General features: G+C 32.0%; 2 protein-coding genes and 1 pseudogene across 2 annotated transcripts; all 3 read left to right on the top strand.

Moving 5' to 3' along the window:
• Nucleotides 1-2,930: 2,930 nt before the first annotated feature.
• Nucleotides 2,931-3,910, top strand: LOC134277259 (heavy metal-binding protein HIP-like; annotated as a pseudogene).
• Nucleotides 3,911-8,911: 5,001 nt separating this feature from the next.
• LOC134277262 (cerebellin-3-like) lies at nt 8,912-11,090 on the top strand. Its single transcript, XM_062759577.1, has 3 exons — nt 8,912-8,941; nt 9,030-9,178; nt 10,693-11,090. Exons 1-3 carry the CDS (start codon nt 8,934-8,936, stop codon nt 11,088-11,090), a joined length of 555 nt encoding a protein of 184 aa, XP_062615561.1. The 5' UTR covers nt 8,912-8,933.
• Nucleotides 11,091-14,373: 3,283 nt separating this feature from the next.
• LOC134277258 (cerebellin-2-like) lies at nt 14,374-15,589 on the top strand (the record flags this gene model as incomplete). The annotated part of the gene is made up of 2 exons (XM_062759575.1): nt 14,374-14,497; nt 15,127-15,589. Coding segments are annotated over 2 exons (522 nt in total), but the record flags the coding sequence as incomplete, so codon positions are not given.
• Between the last annotated feature and the right edge of the window lie 1,211 nt (nt 15,590-16,800).

Below are 16,800 nucleotides of genomic sequence, written 5' to 3'. Positions count from 1 at the left end.
TATAACAATTGTCAATTGACAATACGTCGTCGATATATCAAAATGTCGAGTTGAAGGCCACAGCAAGTGGGTTTTTTTTCTTTTCACGCATAAGATTTTGCACAAATTCTGCTTTTTATGAATACAAAAATAGGTCCGCTTATAACGGTCGCAATTCGTACCCATGGGAATTCCAATAGTTTGTTGTAATACCTGGTCTCCAAAAATACATAGATATTGTTAATCAGAAAATCAAGCATCTGTTTCATGGCGACTTCAGAGTACTTTTGTGTACAATCAGAATGTGTTTTAACAAAATAATTTCGCACATAACCAATGACAAGTTTACACTTATTTTTTTCTAAAATATTGTTTAATTCAAGATTAAATCCGTCAGAAATCTCTTTTGTTTGTGTTTTGAATTCATTTCTCATTGTTCTCCTCGGATACTTCCTGTGCCTTGTTTTTCATACCTTTTTCAAAATCTTGTTTCATCTCTGAAATTATTTCGTTTTTATTTCACCATTCAGCTCATTTTTCAATTCTTACAAAATTTCTGAGACTATAAGTTTTACATGAAGGATATGGAGATAACGAACAGCATTCAATCTCAAAATCCGATTTCTTTACTGTAGATACTCTGATCTCAATAAAAATGTCCTGAATTTGTTTCTTTCATGCTGTTCTGATTTCCTATTGTCTTGAATGAAAATGTGATCTCTGCTAATTCTTTTTTTTTGCTGCAATCTTCTTAAAAACAAGAGTGCACTTATATTTTTTTTGTTTGTCCTTCCTCTGTTTTTTGTCTTTTTGCTAGATCCCGTTTTAAACATTGTTTACTGAATATGTGTTCACAATGAACAATGTCTTAGATGTCTACCCAACATATACTGGATTCCGAAACTTCATAAAAATCCTTACAAACAAAGATACATTGCGTGTTCCAGTAAATGTTCAACCAAGCCTCTTTCGTTACTCCTCACTAAGATATTCACAGTAGTGAAGGAAAAACTTCAGGAGTACTGTGCAACAACATATTCAAGAAGTGGTGTGAATCAGATGATATTCGAAAGAACTTTTGTACAATTTGAAATCACAAGATTTTACCAAAATCAACAATATAAAAACTTACGACTTTTCAACTTTATATACAACCATTCCCCACGATAAATTAAAGTCCAGGCTTTTTAATATCATCAACAGCTGCTTTTTTTTTAAATAAAAATGGAACTCGTAAATTTACTTACCTGGTCAATGGTCATTTGCAAAATTATTTTGTTAAAACAAATTCTGATTGCACACACAAGTACCCTGAAGTTGACATCAAAGAGATGCTTGAGTGGCTGATTGACAATATCTATGTGGTTTTTGTAGACCAGGTTTCGAACAATATATTGAAATCCCCATGGGTACCAATCGCGCTCCGTTATTAGCGGACCTATTTTTATATTCATATGAAACAGAATTTGTGCAAAATCTTATGCGTGAAAAGAAGAAAACACTTGCTGTGGCCTTTAACTCGACATCTAGATATATCGACGGCGTAGTGGCAATTAACAATGGAAATTTCCATTCCTACGTCGATACGATATATCCTGGTGAGCTTGAGATAAAAGATACGACACAGTCTTACACATCTTTTTCATACTTGGATATTTTACTTGAAAAAGACGCTAATGGTAATCTAATAATCAAGATGTATGATAAATGTGATGACTTTAACTTTTCTATCGTCAACTTCCCTTACTTATGCAGCAATATACCTTAATCACTGGTGTTTGCTTTGCTCCCGATGTGTATTGTTTAAAAAACTTTGAGCCTGAATACTATTCGTTATCTCCACGTTTAATTCTTTGAATTCATGGTAATTATCTTAATTAATAAATGTTACAACATTGGCAAAACCTTTTGATAACCAATGATTTCTGGTAGATATGTACTTATTCATGTTTTTCATGCTTCACTGGGTATGTAACGTCAGTCATCATTGTTTTGTTTAGTATTAGAAAGGCAAAGAGGAGATAGTAAAAACGTATCAATATGTTGAAACAAGAGATATTTCAATGACTTTCCTTTACCTTGTACCTCTTCATGATATGTTTCTGCAAATGCGCAATCTCAGAAAGCGATCAAATTGAAACAAAGACAAAACGTGATGCAGAAGGAAATTATATTTAAACTGATAAATTTATGCATAAAAGAACACGACATTTTCAGTATCAGTAATGAACTTTAGATTTGAAAACTGTATACAAATACACATGTAATAAAATGAAAATAGAACAAATAAGCGGACTTCTGACCAGTTAGAGTTTGATATCTTATGTATCTATCTGTTTTTAATAAAATAAAATATGTTGATTATTTTAGATTTCTTTATGTTGATTTTATTTATCTCCAACACGCATAAATTATTTATGTTAATAAAAAGAACACTTGTCTTTTGAAATGATGAGAAGTCGACTTGTTGCCTGTTTCCCCATTATAGCCAAATATGAAGTTAATAACAGTATTAAAACACCTTTATATACATTTCATCATTCAAATAATTTGTCAAAGATTTCATCTCACTCCTTGTGTTTTACAGGACTTGTTTGCTTGGCGTTCAATGGTTTTTGGAGCTTGATTTCTATTCTATTTTTGTGACTATCGCTAAATTTGACTAAATTACATAATTCCGTGATTTCCCTTGGAAATCTGATAGAAATATCGTGAGTAAAAATATATATTTAGTTAAAGAAATACGTATATATTCTCTGTAACAGATTAATTTGCAGCTATTCCTTTGCTATCATGCATAATAATTTTGGAGTGGAAAATGAAAAGGTAAAAACTATAATTTATATGTGTCTGACACTTACAATTTCTATCTTTTAAAAAGTTTTTATACCTGATTTTTTTTTTCACAATTACTATTTCTAGTCATGAAATTATTGTTTTCAATTTTGCTGATCTTGGTCACTACCGTGTTTGGTTTTATGAAGGAGACACCACATCAAATCGTTACCAAGTACAACAACTACCGGACAATCCGTACTAGACTTGGATATCAGAATCTAAGCTGTAAAGCAAGTAAGGAAGGTTTCGAATTTTATTCCTAATAGAGCCATAAAGAGCAATTTTAAACATAAGTAGTGGATATTCTTTGTTTGATTTGTAATTGTGTTTAGAATTTATTTACATGTGGGATATAATATGTTTGAAAACAAGAATATTTTCTATATCACATTTCCCACCAATGAAATGAAACAACGATAGTTTGACGCACTCTGGACATTTTAACAAAAAAAAAATACTTCTTAAAATTTGGTTCTGAAAAATATTTAATTTTTAAAACTCGTCTTTATGCAATTCATAAATAAAAGTATTAACAGTCTAAAATCAGTTGTTTATAATAAAAGAACTTATTAAGAATAAATTGTTCTTCAGGAAGCGGTAGCCACATATTTTTAGGAAAAATTAATATTCTGGTTTATGAAATAAAATTCTACATTTACAAGTAACAAATGTGCTTAAGGATAATTGGTTTCAGCGTTGATATTTATTTAGGAAAAGGATCAGTTGCTTTCCATACGACACTAAGCAATCACTTGCAGAACATGGGTAAACAACAGACGGTGATTTTTGACAAGGTGACCTTGAATGAAGGAAATGGGTATGATAAAAAGACGGGTATTTTTACCGCCCCCGAGGAAGGTGTGTATACGCTCAGCTGGACAATCATGACAAAAGCAGAAAAATATTTCATCAGTGAAATTGTACACGAATTGCTAAAAACTATGCTGATGGAAGAGGCATCACTGGTTATGATACGTCTTCAACAAACGTCAACATTAAAATGAAGAAAGGCGATCAAGTGTGGATTAGAACATACGATAGCTACGGCCAATACGCCTATGGTGAACATTGGAGTAATTTTTTCTCGAAATAAATTATAGGTATTATGCGAGCATTTTTGGGAAATTTCAACACATTAAATGTTATCAGTGAATAAAATTGTCAAACAATCACAGAAATAATTTAATTAAATTTCTTATAGGAAAAAATGATATTATTATACGATCTCTAAAGTATAAACCTGAGGTGATCCAGCTTGATCAACAACATAAAAGAGTTTGGTTCATTTCAATAAAGCAATCACGTTTTGATCTGGAAACTGTCACTGTCTGATTGTGTCTTCGTGGGTCTCACTTTGTGCCAAGGATGTAAAGGACAAATGTCTGAGGTTATTCCTTTAAGTCATGGGAAATACACTTAACAAACTTCTAAATGGTCACTTTAATAAATGAATTTATTTAGAAACTACTTTATAGAGTGGTGTGATATTTTCAAATTATTACAACAAACGAGTCTTCTGAACAATTGTAGAAAAAAAATAAAATTTCACCGATTAAAACCAATGTTCCATGACGAAGCTTAAAAACAATAAATCTGTACTTTGCGGCACGTGTTTTGTGTAATTAGCATCTTATTGTGATCATTATCAAATTTTAAAAACTAGTTACACTAAAAAACACAAAACATTGGCAAAATGACCATTGAGATAGAAGGGAGAGTTGTTAGAATGTTGATATCTGGACCATCCTTGCACCACGTTTTACTCATTATTTTTCAATGTTTAATTGTTCTTGATATTACTTTTAAAAATTAACAACCAGTATCAAAACTCACTTAAACACATTTTTCTATATGTTGTGCTTCATTTTTCGTCGCCAATTTATCACAATTTGAAAGTTTTGGACAAAAATTAACCAAACGGGAAGTGGCCATTTTCGTATGAGGCCAAAATTTCGTGTCACACCAGGTTAAATGAGTGGTTAATTGTTCTGAAACAGTCTTAGAAACATGAAAACAAACAATTTAAATCGTATGAAAATTATAAGAAATCGGTGCTCGTGAAAGTCTAATCAAAGCTCAAGCAGTCTGAATCATCTTTAAAGCGGTACACTTACGCGCTAAACACCCAAGGATATTGACCAAAAGACCTCTGTGTGATGATGCACTGTCAAATTCCTCGTTCTGAATCCTATTGAACACAATTGGGATTTTTATAAGGAATGTTAGTCCCCCTTCCATTCCTCAAACTTTCAATGGTTTGGAAAGATCTATGCAGTAGGTATGGCAGCAGATGTGTCCATCTCCTATTCATGGGCACATGGTATCCAACAGTTAAGATTGTCATGTAGATATTGGAGCGAGTGGTGGTCTTACTCCATAGAGATTTTTTGGTGTGAATTTTCTTTTTGAGGATACATCATTTCCTTGACACTTTGCTTAAAATTCTGACGAGATACTTACATGAAATTTACGCAACATCGACCTTAAATATACATCATTAACCATGAATTAAAGAAATTAATATACATTGCATGCATTTGTTCTTTTAAAACTTAAAAAATGTTAGGAGAACACTTAGAAGTTTGGTTCAGTGTATAAGTCGCGCTGTGGAATCGGTATAAAATCTATATTAATACATCACACATACATAAATAGGAAAATCTTTGATCAAAACAATTGATACTAAATCCTTAAATAACTATTTAGTGATGATTTGTATTTACTTCTGAACATTTAGTTACAAATAATTAAAATATTCAAAGCAGTAAATATAAATGATAAAATAGTACTGTATCTTTGTAACAAAAACGATTTTTTAAGTAATATATACAGTTAGAGAGTGATCACTCAACAGATTAATCTTTTTTTTCAATTTTCATCTTTTAAAATTAACGATACATCTTAATAAGGTTACAAGTACCATTTTCGAAAATGAAGCATACTTCAATATTTTTTTTATCATTAAACGATCATTCCATGATTAAGGGACAAAAAGGAAAACAATTATCCTTCTGCGTTCTGTAAATCAGAAGTGAACAAAGAGTTAGATTACACGGTCAGTATATACTGGTCCTTGCTGACAACTGTGAGGGTTGCGGTTAGATATAAAGCAGAGGCCTGTTAAGCAGATCGAACGTTCGCAAGCGCTCGCCAAAATTCCTTATACCTCAAATAGTAACTTTGACGAGCGCTCACGAACGTTCGCTCTGCTGAACAGGCCTCTGATAAAGACATTGTCTGCGTTTGTAAGGCTCATATAAGTCAATTATCTAAATTATATTGTAGAGAAAAAATGGTATTTGATTCTACTTGTTGTAATGTACATAGCTCCCTTCTAGGAATGACATTCTTCAAAATCACGTGTACGTTTTGAGTACATTTAATATTCGAAACAACCAGAATGAATTTGAAATACCATATCAATATTTGATTTCCAAACTGCACCAAAATCCTTACAAACAAAGATACATATATTCCAGTAAATGTGTTTTACAAGCTATTTCTCACTGAAATATTAACGGTGGCAAAGGAGAAAATTCAGGAATACTGTGCAGCAATATTGTCTGAGAAGTGTCTGAGAAGTGGTTTTAATCAGATCTTGAAACTAAAATATTTACAGGAACTTTTGGAAAATGTGTAATCACACAATTTTACCAAAATCAAAGGCCTAAAAACGTACGACTTTTCAACTTTAGATAGAACCAGTCCCTACGATAAATTCAAGTCCTGGATTTTTGATATCATTGACAGCTGGTTTTTCAATAAAAATGGAACTCCTAAATTGACTAACCTTATCATTGGTCATTTGCAAAATTATTTTGTTAAAAAAACACACTGATTGTACACAAAAGTACTCTGAAGTTGACATCAAAAAGATGCTCTAGCAGAGCAAACACAAAATATCAGAATATCCCCTGCCGATCGTTCAAAACCCACCGTCTTCTCCTTGTCACGGTCGGAAAATGACGGGAAAATCCGTCGTAAATTCAGTGTATATATAATGGACTAATATACAGTATGAAAAACATCAGTCAGCTTTTGACTCAATGATAAATTGTATTTTTTGACAAGGACATTGAATCGACCATAGAACTTACGAAATGATTACTTGAAACGAGATTGCTAAGACATTAATTCGCTGGATCTTCTTTTAATATGAATGTCCCATGGATTTACATCCCGACGAACCAATAGAAATTTGCTCGCCAACGAACATTGATACCCTCGAATTAAAATGATTTCACAGTATCCTTTATCACAAACTTAGAGAGACTTTGTCTACAATTGATTCGATACCCAAGAAAATGCTCTACTTTCTCAAGGGAAGGCTTTGACAACAAATTGAATAATATCTCGTTTAATATAAAATTAATAAATTCTATAGTCGATAAAATTACCGTGTCAGCAAAAACAATTTATCATAACTTCAAATGCTGATTAACTTTTTAATACAAATGGTGATGTCATTTTTTTTCCAACTAAACTGTCTACGGACTTTCGTTGACAAAAGCACTAGGCGCTCGTTGCTGCGCAACATGAAATGCTTACTCTTTTTTGGAGCTTGATCCTACCACTGATGGTTTTAGAGGTACGTGTTAGCTCTGCTTCTGTTGCATATTGTTATTTTTTTTTTAAATCGTGAATATTATTTTTGTTTTTATATTGATATTGCTTTAGTATGAAAAAAATAATGTAATGTAAATTTTGTAATTTTTCATTGAAAAGATTACCAGTTTTTACTTTTGAAAATGTCTTGAACAAAGCTATTCCATTTTCAATTAAAACTTTATGAATATAATTGTGTTTTAATTTTTGACACTATTAAGTAGCATAAAATTTTAAAAGGCTGCTGCTTAGATTCAAAGAATAATGTGTTTATCCTTCAATATTCAATGCATATGTATTATTCAGCTTCATAATTGCTGGCAGCAGCAATACTTATGAAAACAACATCAAACTATATGCATAAGTGCCACTTGTGAAAATTCTCGTTCCGTTATTCAACTTTCAAGGATTGACTTATTAGTAAGTCTGACCATCACACCACACGAAAAATTTTAAAAGCAAAGGACAGTAATATGTTTCACTTTGATAATATGTATCACAAAAATGTTATGTTTTGAAATTAATTCATTTCGTAAGAAATCATTGTCTAGTTTGTTAGATATGAAAGGTAGACAACGCTAGTTAAAAGGAGGGGAGAATTTTTTTCACCCTTTATGATAATTATTCAACGTATTCATCTGTTATTTGTTTTCCCTGGCATACCTAACAAAGTATACAGTCAGTGATTCCCTATATTTACATTAATATGTGAAATAAAATATAAATTAATGTCTGTTAAATATGAAATACACGAAGCATCCCATATTAATTTCCATATTCCCCGCCCAATGACGTCAGACATAATGACAACTGAGGAAAATTTATACACATGCCAGGCGCTTGGCTTTTCACTTGGAAAAATTTTTGTTATGATAATAATTGCAAATATCGAGAATTCATGATAAATTGAACTTTCTAAGCCATACAGAAAATAGTTGGAAATGTAAATATTTGTTTTTACTTTTTCACATTTATAATAATGATAGTAATAAGTAAATTTAAAAAGCGCCAAATATAATGAAAAATTATTCTTTAGCGCTGTAAAACGCTTATCAACATGATTTAAGAACTGTAAATAGATTTAACATTTATGTGAATTTGAAAGTTTTTCTTCTTTTTTTTTTTTCTTTGATGATTCTTTAAAAAAAAAACCATAAATAACCAACATTATATACAAATTACAAAAGAGGAGATTACAGTATTTCTTTTGCTAAAACAAAAAATCGTTATCTCCCTATTTAATTAGACATGTATATTTATGACACATGGTCATTTTTTTCTACTCATGCATTTTTAAACTTAGAATTCTTAGAATATTTTAAAGTGGTTTATAAATTCTATCTCAGATATCGTTGTATTCTAACACTTTATTACGTTTTTGCGTGATATTTCCAAAGAAATATGATCTTTTATCGTGATCAAGTATTAATATTGATCTTCTATATATATGCATAAATTTTCTATCAAACAATATTCATCATATCTTTATGTCAGTATTGAAAACAAAGAATATGCAAAGGTAGGGATTCTTTTTTCTCTCTGCTGTAGCTAATGCTTAGCATACATATATTGTAAAAGTTTTAACAGTTTCTATAATGTTTCGACAGTGTTGTATTGCTGTTGATGATCTTGGTCACTGTTGCGTTTGGTTCCGTCAAGGAGACACCGCAGGAGATCGTTACCAAGTACAACAACTACCGGACAATCTGTACTGGACTCGGATATCGAAACCTAAGCTGTAACGCGGAAAAAAAAGGTAATTTTTTTTCTTTCCTGAAACTTTAAAATTAAAATTTTAAAGATTAAAATTCAGAATAAATTATCTAACTATATGTAATAGGTTCCTCGTTGTCAAGAAATGTTTGAAATTGCATCGTTTAAGTATCAGTCATATTATCAAGCGATGGGGTATACCATGAGAAACCGATGCGTTTTTTGTTGAAAATGGTGTGATTGCCGACCGACACCACTACTGATCGGACGGTGACTGCGGCCATTTTGCGAATCGTTGGGGTAATCGGTAGGAAATAATTGGAAGTTAAAATTGAGCGATGTCTCCAACGATGCCTCATATCGCTCCTCATCGGCAACCCATCATTAACACATCTTTCAAGGATCGGCTGATGTAAAGTCGAGCATCGTCCAATATCCGTTGAATCTGAGGTCAAAGGGGGTTGAGTAGTGTTCAACAGATAACGGCCGATCATACATTGACCCGTAGTCGACCGATGTACGATCGATGTTCACCAATGTATGAGCGATGTAATATACATCAGCCGATTATCCTGGAACATCGTTTTATGATTAGCAATGCATCGCTGGGCCTTTGTAAGTCCGACCGGCAACCACGTCATTTTTATCATAAAAAGCATTGGTTGCACATCGTATACCCAACGCTGGATAATGTGACTGATACGTTAAGGACTACTAGGCCGATGTGGACCGATGTTGGGGCATCGTTAACACCACGGATTACCGTCAAATGTAAAAGTAAGTCTCTTCATAAAACTCCGTTATGATACACTGTAAATGTGTTTGTAACTTAAAATTTTATTATCAATTAGACTAAAATAAGCCGACGAAAGACTACAATCTAATATACAGTTTTATCTACAAAATCATTATTGTACATGACGACAATAATGTGCTTTTGATTCAATCGAGGCTTATAAATTGTTCTTCTACCGCACATATGAACAACAGAAGTTATTAACATTATTCTTTTCTCTCATTGAAATAGTAATTTTCAGTTTTGCAACAAAAAAATTCGACACTAAGTTGCAGCTCATATTGCATTATATTTGGATTTATTTTACTGCTATCACACTTTTAAAACAATATCGATGTTTAATTCTTTTAAACCAATGTATTGTTAAGTTCTCTGTCAATATGCCATTTTTAAAGTCTTCTTTGCATTCTGTTGAGTCAGTTGCCTAAAGGAAATGACGAAATATGCAACTTGCCAATATTTATATTACTGAAGTTTTTTTTATGATAACTAAGTCGAAAAACTTATCTTGTTTTAAAACATTAATTTTAGTCCTATTTTATTTTAAATTAATGTAATTTTCAAAATGCTTTAAATGTATTTGTAACTAAATAAGTTCCTCTAATAAGCAAGGATTATCTAAATATTAAAAATGTGCCTGACAATCTAAAATAAACTTATTTTCATTGAATTACTGATCAATTGAATTTTAATTCTACTCGTCAACAGATATATTTATTAGAGACGATATGGTTAAGCATGGCTATTTTTTTATTTAACAGTGAAACAGACTATTGCTTTCCAAACAACCCTGAGTAGTAGCCTGCAGAACATTAAATCATACCAGGCAGTTATATTTGACACTGTAAAATTGAACGAAGGAAACGGTTATGATAAAACGACAGGTATTTTTACCGCCCCTGAGGATGGTGTGTATACTTTTAGCTGGGCGATTGCGTCAGCGGGTGGTAAATATTTTATCAGTGAGATAGCACATAATGGAAAGCCCATAGCTTATAGCTACTCAGACGGGAGCGGTCGCACAGGTTATGTTACATCATCAAACACTGCCAACATCAAAATGAAGAAAGGAGATAAAGCAGGGATTAGAGCACATAATGGCTACGGCAAATTTGCTTTGGGTGGATATTACTGCACTTTTTCTGGTTTTAAAATTTAAAAATGCATTCTATAATCATTGGAATAAATTGAAAGGATTTGATTATAAAATGCCATTGACAATCAATGACAGCATATAAATGATAAATTTATATGTTCTGTAAAAGAAGATTTTACCCCAATAAAAGTCAAATGTTTAAAATTCCTGAAATGTTCTCTATAGTATATGCTTTATTTTTTATTATTAGTTTTATTATTAATTGAAGGATATGGATATAACGAACAGTATTTAATCTCAAAGTCAATAAAACAATACAAAATAAGAGCAGAGCAGACACGGACCCCCGAAACATCAGAGGTGGGATCAGGTGCCATGGAGGCGTGAACATCCCCTGCCGACCGGTAACACCCGCTGTGTGCTCCTTGTCATGATCAAGAAATAACGGATAAACGTCAATTCAGTGTATAAATAATGGGCTAACAATTGGTATGTAAAATGTCAGTCAGCATTTGACTCAGTGATAAATTGTTTTTGCTGACAAGGTCATTGTATCGATCATAGAACTTACGAAATGATGACTTTAAACGAGACTGCTGATATTCTTGTTTGTCAATAACTTACATCGTTTTAGATATTGTTCATACGCAGAGCATGCTCTTGCGTATATAAATTGTATTTTAGAAGAACTTCAAATTTTCAAATTTTATTTCTACCAGTGGTAATCCTATATATACTCATACTTCCTTTTCCAGGAAGAAAGAAATTCTTCAAAATCAAATGTCAGTTTTAAATATTTTCAATATTCCACAGAGTCAAAAGGAATTTGATCTACCCTATATATATTGGATTTCAAAACTTCATAAAGATCTTTACAAACAAAGATGCATTGCGGGTTCCAGTAAATGTTCAACCAAGCCCTTTCGTTACTCCTCACTAAGATATTGATAGTAGAGTTTTTAAATTACAAAAAAGAGCAGCAAGAATTATATTAGATGTGGCAACAGATGCTCCATCACTACCATTATTTGTGAAACTTGGTTGGCTGACTATATATGAATTGATAAATTTTCACAAATACACACTGCTTTACAAAACACTTCATGATGACATGACACCTGATTGTCTGAGAGACTCCTTTGAATTCATTTTCTCCAATAATCATATGTTACGTTCTGAATTTAACTATATGACTTTAGTCTACCAAAGTATCGCACGAATCTGTTTTAAATTTCTTTTCAATATTCAGGCGTTCATTTATGGAACAAATTACCTCTACATATACGTTTTTCCCCAACTGCACAATCCCTACGTAAAAATGTAAAAAAAAAAAAAAAAAAAAAAAAAAAAAAATCATCAATATACGCAACATTTCTTTTAAAATTTGTAACTGTTTATACTTTTTTCAAATGTATTTCACGTATGTAATATACTTGTGTTTTTCTGATTATTGTACTGTAAATTACTCTTGTTTTAAACTTTAGAGTAGAAAACCCCTTTATGCTAATTTCGACCAGTAAATTTTTTCGAAGCGCCATAGATAATAAAATGTTATTTTGTTTTAAACAAGACTGTTATGATTTGCATGTTTATTCCATCAGATTTTAAGGGAATAAAAATTAGAAAAGGAAATGATTTTTTAATAAAAGCAAATACCGGTACTTGTCGTCTAGCGAATAGAATGGTAAGAAGATTCCTCTTTGACCTTTTTTTTTAATTAACACACACAAACCGTTTTGCGATCACCTATGGGGATCAGTCTAATTCATCATTGCAATTATTGTGTTTCTTTAATCTTCCTAACAGAGACTCAATACAATTCTAACAAGAGGCCCAGGGGCCACAGCGCTCACCTGAGCACATCAGCTCGGAAAAAACACATATCAGATCAGAACTGAAGGGGGGGGGGGGGGGGGGTTGAATTTTAACCACCAAGGGGATCATAATTTGAACGAACTAGAATCTACATTACCTGAGGATGATTTCATATAAATATTACTAATCCTGGCTTTGAAGTACTTGAAAAGAAGATTTAAAAAGGTTTCCCTATATATTTCTATGTAAAACTGTGGTCGGCCATTTTTGCCACACCCTTACCCCGGGGTCATGACTTGAACAAACTTGAATCTACACTACCTGAGGATAATCTTACATGAGTTGCATCTTTTCTGTTTCAATGGTTCTTGAGAAGAAGATTTTTTAAAGATTTTTCCTATATATTCCTATGTAAAACTTTGATCGGCCATTTTGGCCCCGCCCTACCCCCGGGGGTCATGATATGAACAAACTTAAATCTACACTACCTGAGGATGATTCCACATGAGTTTCATCTTTCCTGGTCCAGTGGTTCTTGAGAAGAAGATTTTTTTAAAATGCCAATAATTTTTCTCTAATTCATGATTATCTCCCCTTGGAAAAGGGCGTGGCCCTTCATTTGAACAAACTTGAATCCCCTTCAACAAAGGATACTTTGTGCCAAGTTTGGTCGAAATTGGCCCAGTAGTTCTTGAGGAGAAGATGAAAATGTGAAAAGTTAACGACGACGACGACAACGACAACAACAACGACGACAGACAACGGAAAAATTTTGATCAGAAAAGCTCACTTGAGCCTTCGGCTCAGGTGAGCTAAAAAGGTGATAATTAATTAATGTACAGCCTAGAAAATCACTCCATAAACATCTCATAAAGATAGTTTTGACTCCGAATGATTAGCCTTCCTCTGAACACTGTTTGAATCAAAATATTCCTGTACACCGGAGTGTTGCATATATATTGCGCAAATGATAAACCATCTCGCTACTTCCCTTCTCTCTATTTCTTCTTCCCTTTTTTAAGCTTTTGAAATTATATCTATTAATTTCGTATTTATTTGAGTTCCTTAATTTATTTTGATTTGAACAGCCATGTGTACATGACATTTTTACACGTACTCAAACTATTTGGCAAATTCAACTAAACTATTTTTGCAATCAAATAAGCCTTATATAAACTTCTCATGTCATCGTCTTACAAAAGGAAATTACATTTTTGCATGTTTGCTCTTTGAAATATGATACTAATTTCGTGATTAATTTTTAAAATGTTGCTATACTTATATATATTCTGTAGCGCATCATTTATCATATAGTTCTATACATGTCATACACAATATATACACAGAATACTTTATCACAGAGTAAAGAATATGGAACGGTAAAGGAACCTTGTTTATGTGCTTGAATAATTCCTGGGTTTTTTTCTATTCTATTATTCATAGTTGGTTTTCACAGAGTACTTGAACTGTTACTGATCTCATTCATTGTCTTAATTTTTTCACAGTGTAGTGCTGTTACTAATTAATCTTCGTCACTGCCGTGTTTGCTTCTGTACAGGAGACACCACAGGAGATCGTTACCAAGTACAACAACTACCGGACCATCTGTACTGGACTTGGATATCAGAACGAAAGCTGCAAAACAGACAATGAAGGTAGAGAATCTTAAATATGATTGTAAAGTATTCAAAGCACTTATTACCAACCTATAAATTGACATTTTTCTTATTTTATCAAATTTATTTCTGAGAAAATATTGTTGTAAAGTAAAAAACACTTTTTTGGGAGAAATGGCTGTTTTGATAATTTAAGGAAGCTCTAAACACTAACAAAAACTGCTTTTTGGATTCAATGAAAAATATTTCATATAAAGGTGTGCATAATAAGACTTTTTTCATTTTTATAAATATATTGGTGCTTGCCTTATTTTTGCAGGGAAAATATTCAAAGGCAATGTACTATTTGTGAGCAAAAATTACTGCTGATTACTTACATTGGGGAAATTATTGAAAATAATGAATTCAATAACTTATTCGTGGTCTTGAATAATACTAAAAATATTTTAATCTATATTAAAACATGTAATCATCTGTAAAAAAAAAAAAAAAAAAAAAAAAAAAAAAAAAATCTTATTTCGAAGGGCAGATCACTCTAACTGCATAAAACTACCCCATAAGTAGAGCTCTTTGGTGTTTAGTGTTTAGAGCTTCCTTAAATTCATATTAAATAGCAATTCAAATATTGGAAAATACATGATTTATTATGATATTTCCAAATTTGACAGGAAAAGGGACAATTGCTTTTCATTCGTCACGAAGCAGTAAATTGGAAAACTTGGTGAATTGGCAGACAGTGATATTTGACAATGAGAGATTGAATGAAGGAAATGGTTATGATAAGAAGACAGGTGTGTTTACAGCCCCAGAGGAAGGTGTCTATACGTTCAGCTGGACAATCATGACAGTAGGAGGGAGACTTTTTGTTAGTGATCTTGTACATAATAAATATGATAAAGCTAATAACTACACAGATGGAACCGGTAAGAAAGGCTATGTAACAACATCAAGAACTGCCAACATCAAAATGCAGAAAGGGGATAAAGTATGGATAAGAGCAAACGGTAACAATGGCAAATTTGCTATGGGAGGACATTGGTGTACTTTTTCTGGAAATAAATTATAGATATGAATTATGTATTCAGTGAAATAAATTCAAGCTTGATACAATTTCTTGTATACTTTTTTTAATTTGTATTACCTTTTGTATTACCATTTACAACATCAAAAATAAAAATAGGTAAGGATCGTATAGATACAAACTCCAAGCACAATTCGTTTTCTATCTTTCTCTGTTGATGGGCTGTAAAATATCCGGAATGGTACCGTTAAACCAATTGAATTGTATTACTTGGTCAATGAAAAAGGTAAAGTTAACAAAAAGTGATGGATTTAACATTAGAAATAAAATGAATCATTGATCTGAGCATAAAACACGGATCTGTAGGATCAGTGGCTCTTTTCACAGATAATCTTGAAATTAATTTTCATCGTAAGAGGGATCTATATATATTTTTTCCACAAAAGTTCTTACGAGTTCTTAGTGTAAATAAGTTGCAACTTTACGAGAGTTCTTCTCCTCTCGTATGTATCTTAGTGCCAATTTTGATCAAAAAATATATTAACAGATGAACCTTAAATACATGTTACATAGAGCGTTCTACGTATTCTACAATAACATTTTATATCATTTTACAATGGTGGTTAAATTAAAAAAGTAAATGAAACATACTGCAATATTTTTACGATGGTAGTTTCTCTTAGAGTTTTTACGTCTGAATTGAAATTGTGTCGTCAAATTTTAAAATTTCATGCTTCACAACCGATTGAACTTAATTTTTATTGTCTATTTTGTCTGTTTCTCTGCAGGTACTGGCGTCTTGATTTGAGTGAAAAATTATCTAAAGCGTTAAACAAATAAACGAACAAAAAACTTCAAGCCCACTGAGATATATTGTGTCGACATATGAATAGGAATAACTATTGTTGTATTATTATAATGCATATCAAAACCTGGAATGTTCAACTGGTATCTTGCCGTCGCAAAATAAAATAAGAAATTTCTGGGAAAGTAAGTTTTATTTACATAATCATCAGTTTGAACTTTGCTGGATGAGGAATGCAGGGTTAGCTGAAATAATTATGACTAAGACAATGTTACAAAATCCACACACAATTGTGATTAGTAAAATTTGTTTTCATTGTTTAATTTGTCACATCAACAGGGTTTTTCGTTGTTAATCCCGTTCCATCTGTGTTCAATATTCCAGAAGTGAAAAAAGAATTAGATAAATTACATGATCAGTGCGTACTGGTCCCTGTCGACAAAGCGGGTAACAATATTGTCTTCGTTTGTAAGGCTCATTAGATAAGTTGTATTTTAGAAGAACTGGGATTTAATT

The sequence above is a fragment of the Saccostrea cucullata genome, unplaced genomic scaffold (assembly GCF_032062105.1).
Source record: "Saccostrea cucullata isolate Sc308-1 unplaced genomic scaffold, CSIRO_AGI_Scuc_v1 ctg6679, whole genome shotgun sequence".
Lineage (NCBI taxonomy): Eukaryota > Metazoa > Mollusca > Bivalvia > Ostreida > Ostreidae > Saccostrea > Saccostrea cuccullata.
Note: the sequence above shows the minus strand (reverse complement) of the source record. Positions and strands in the feature narration are given on the sequence as shown.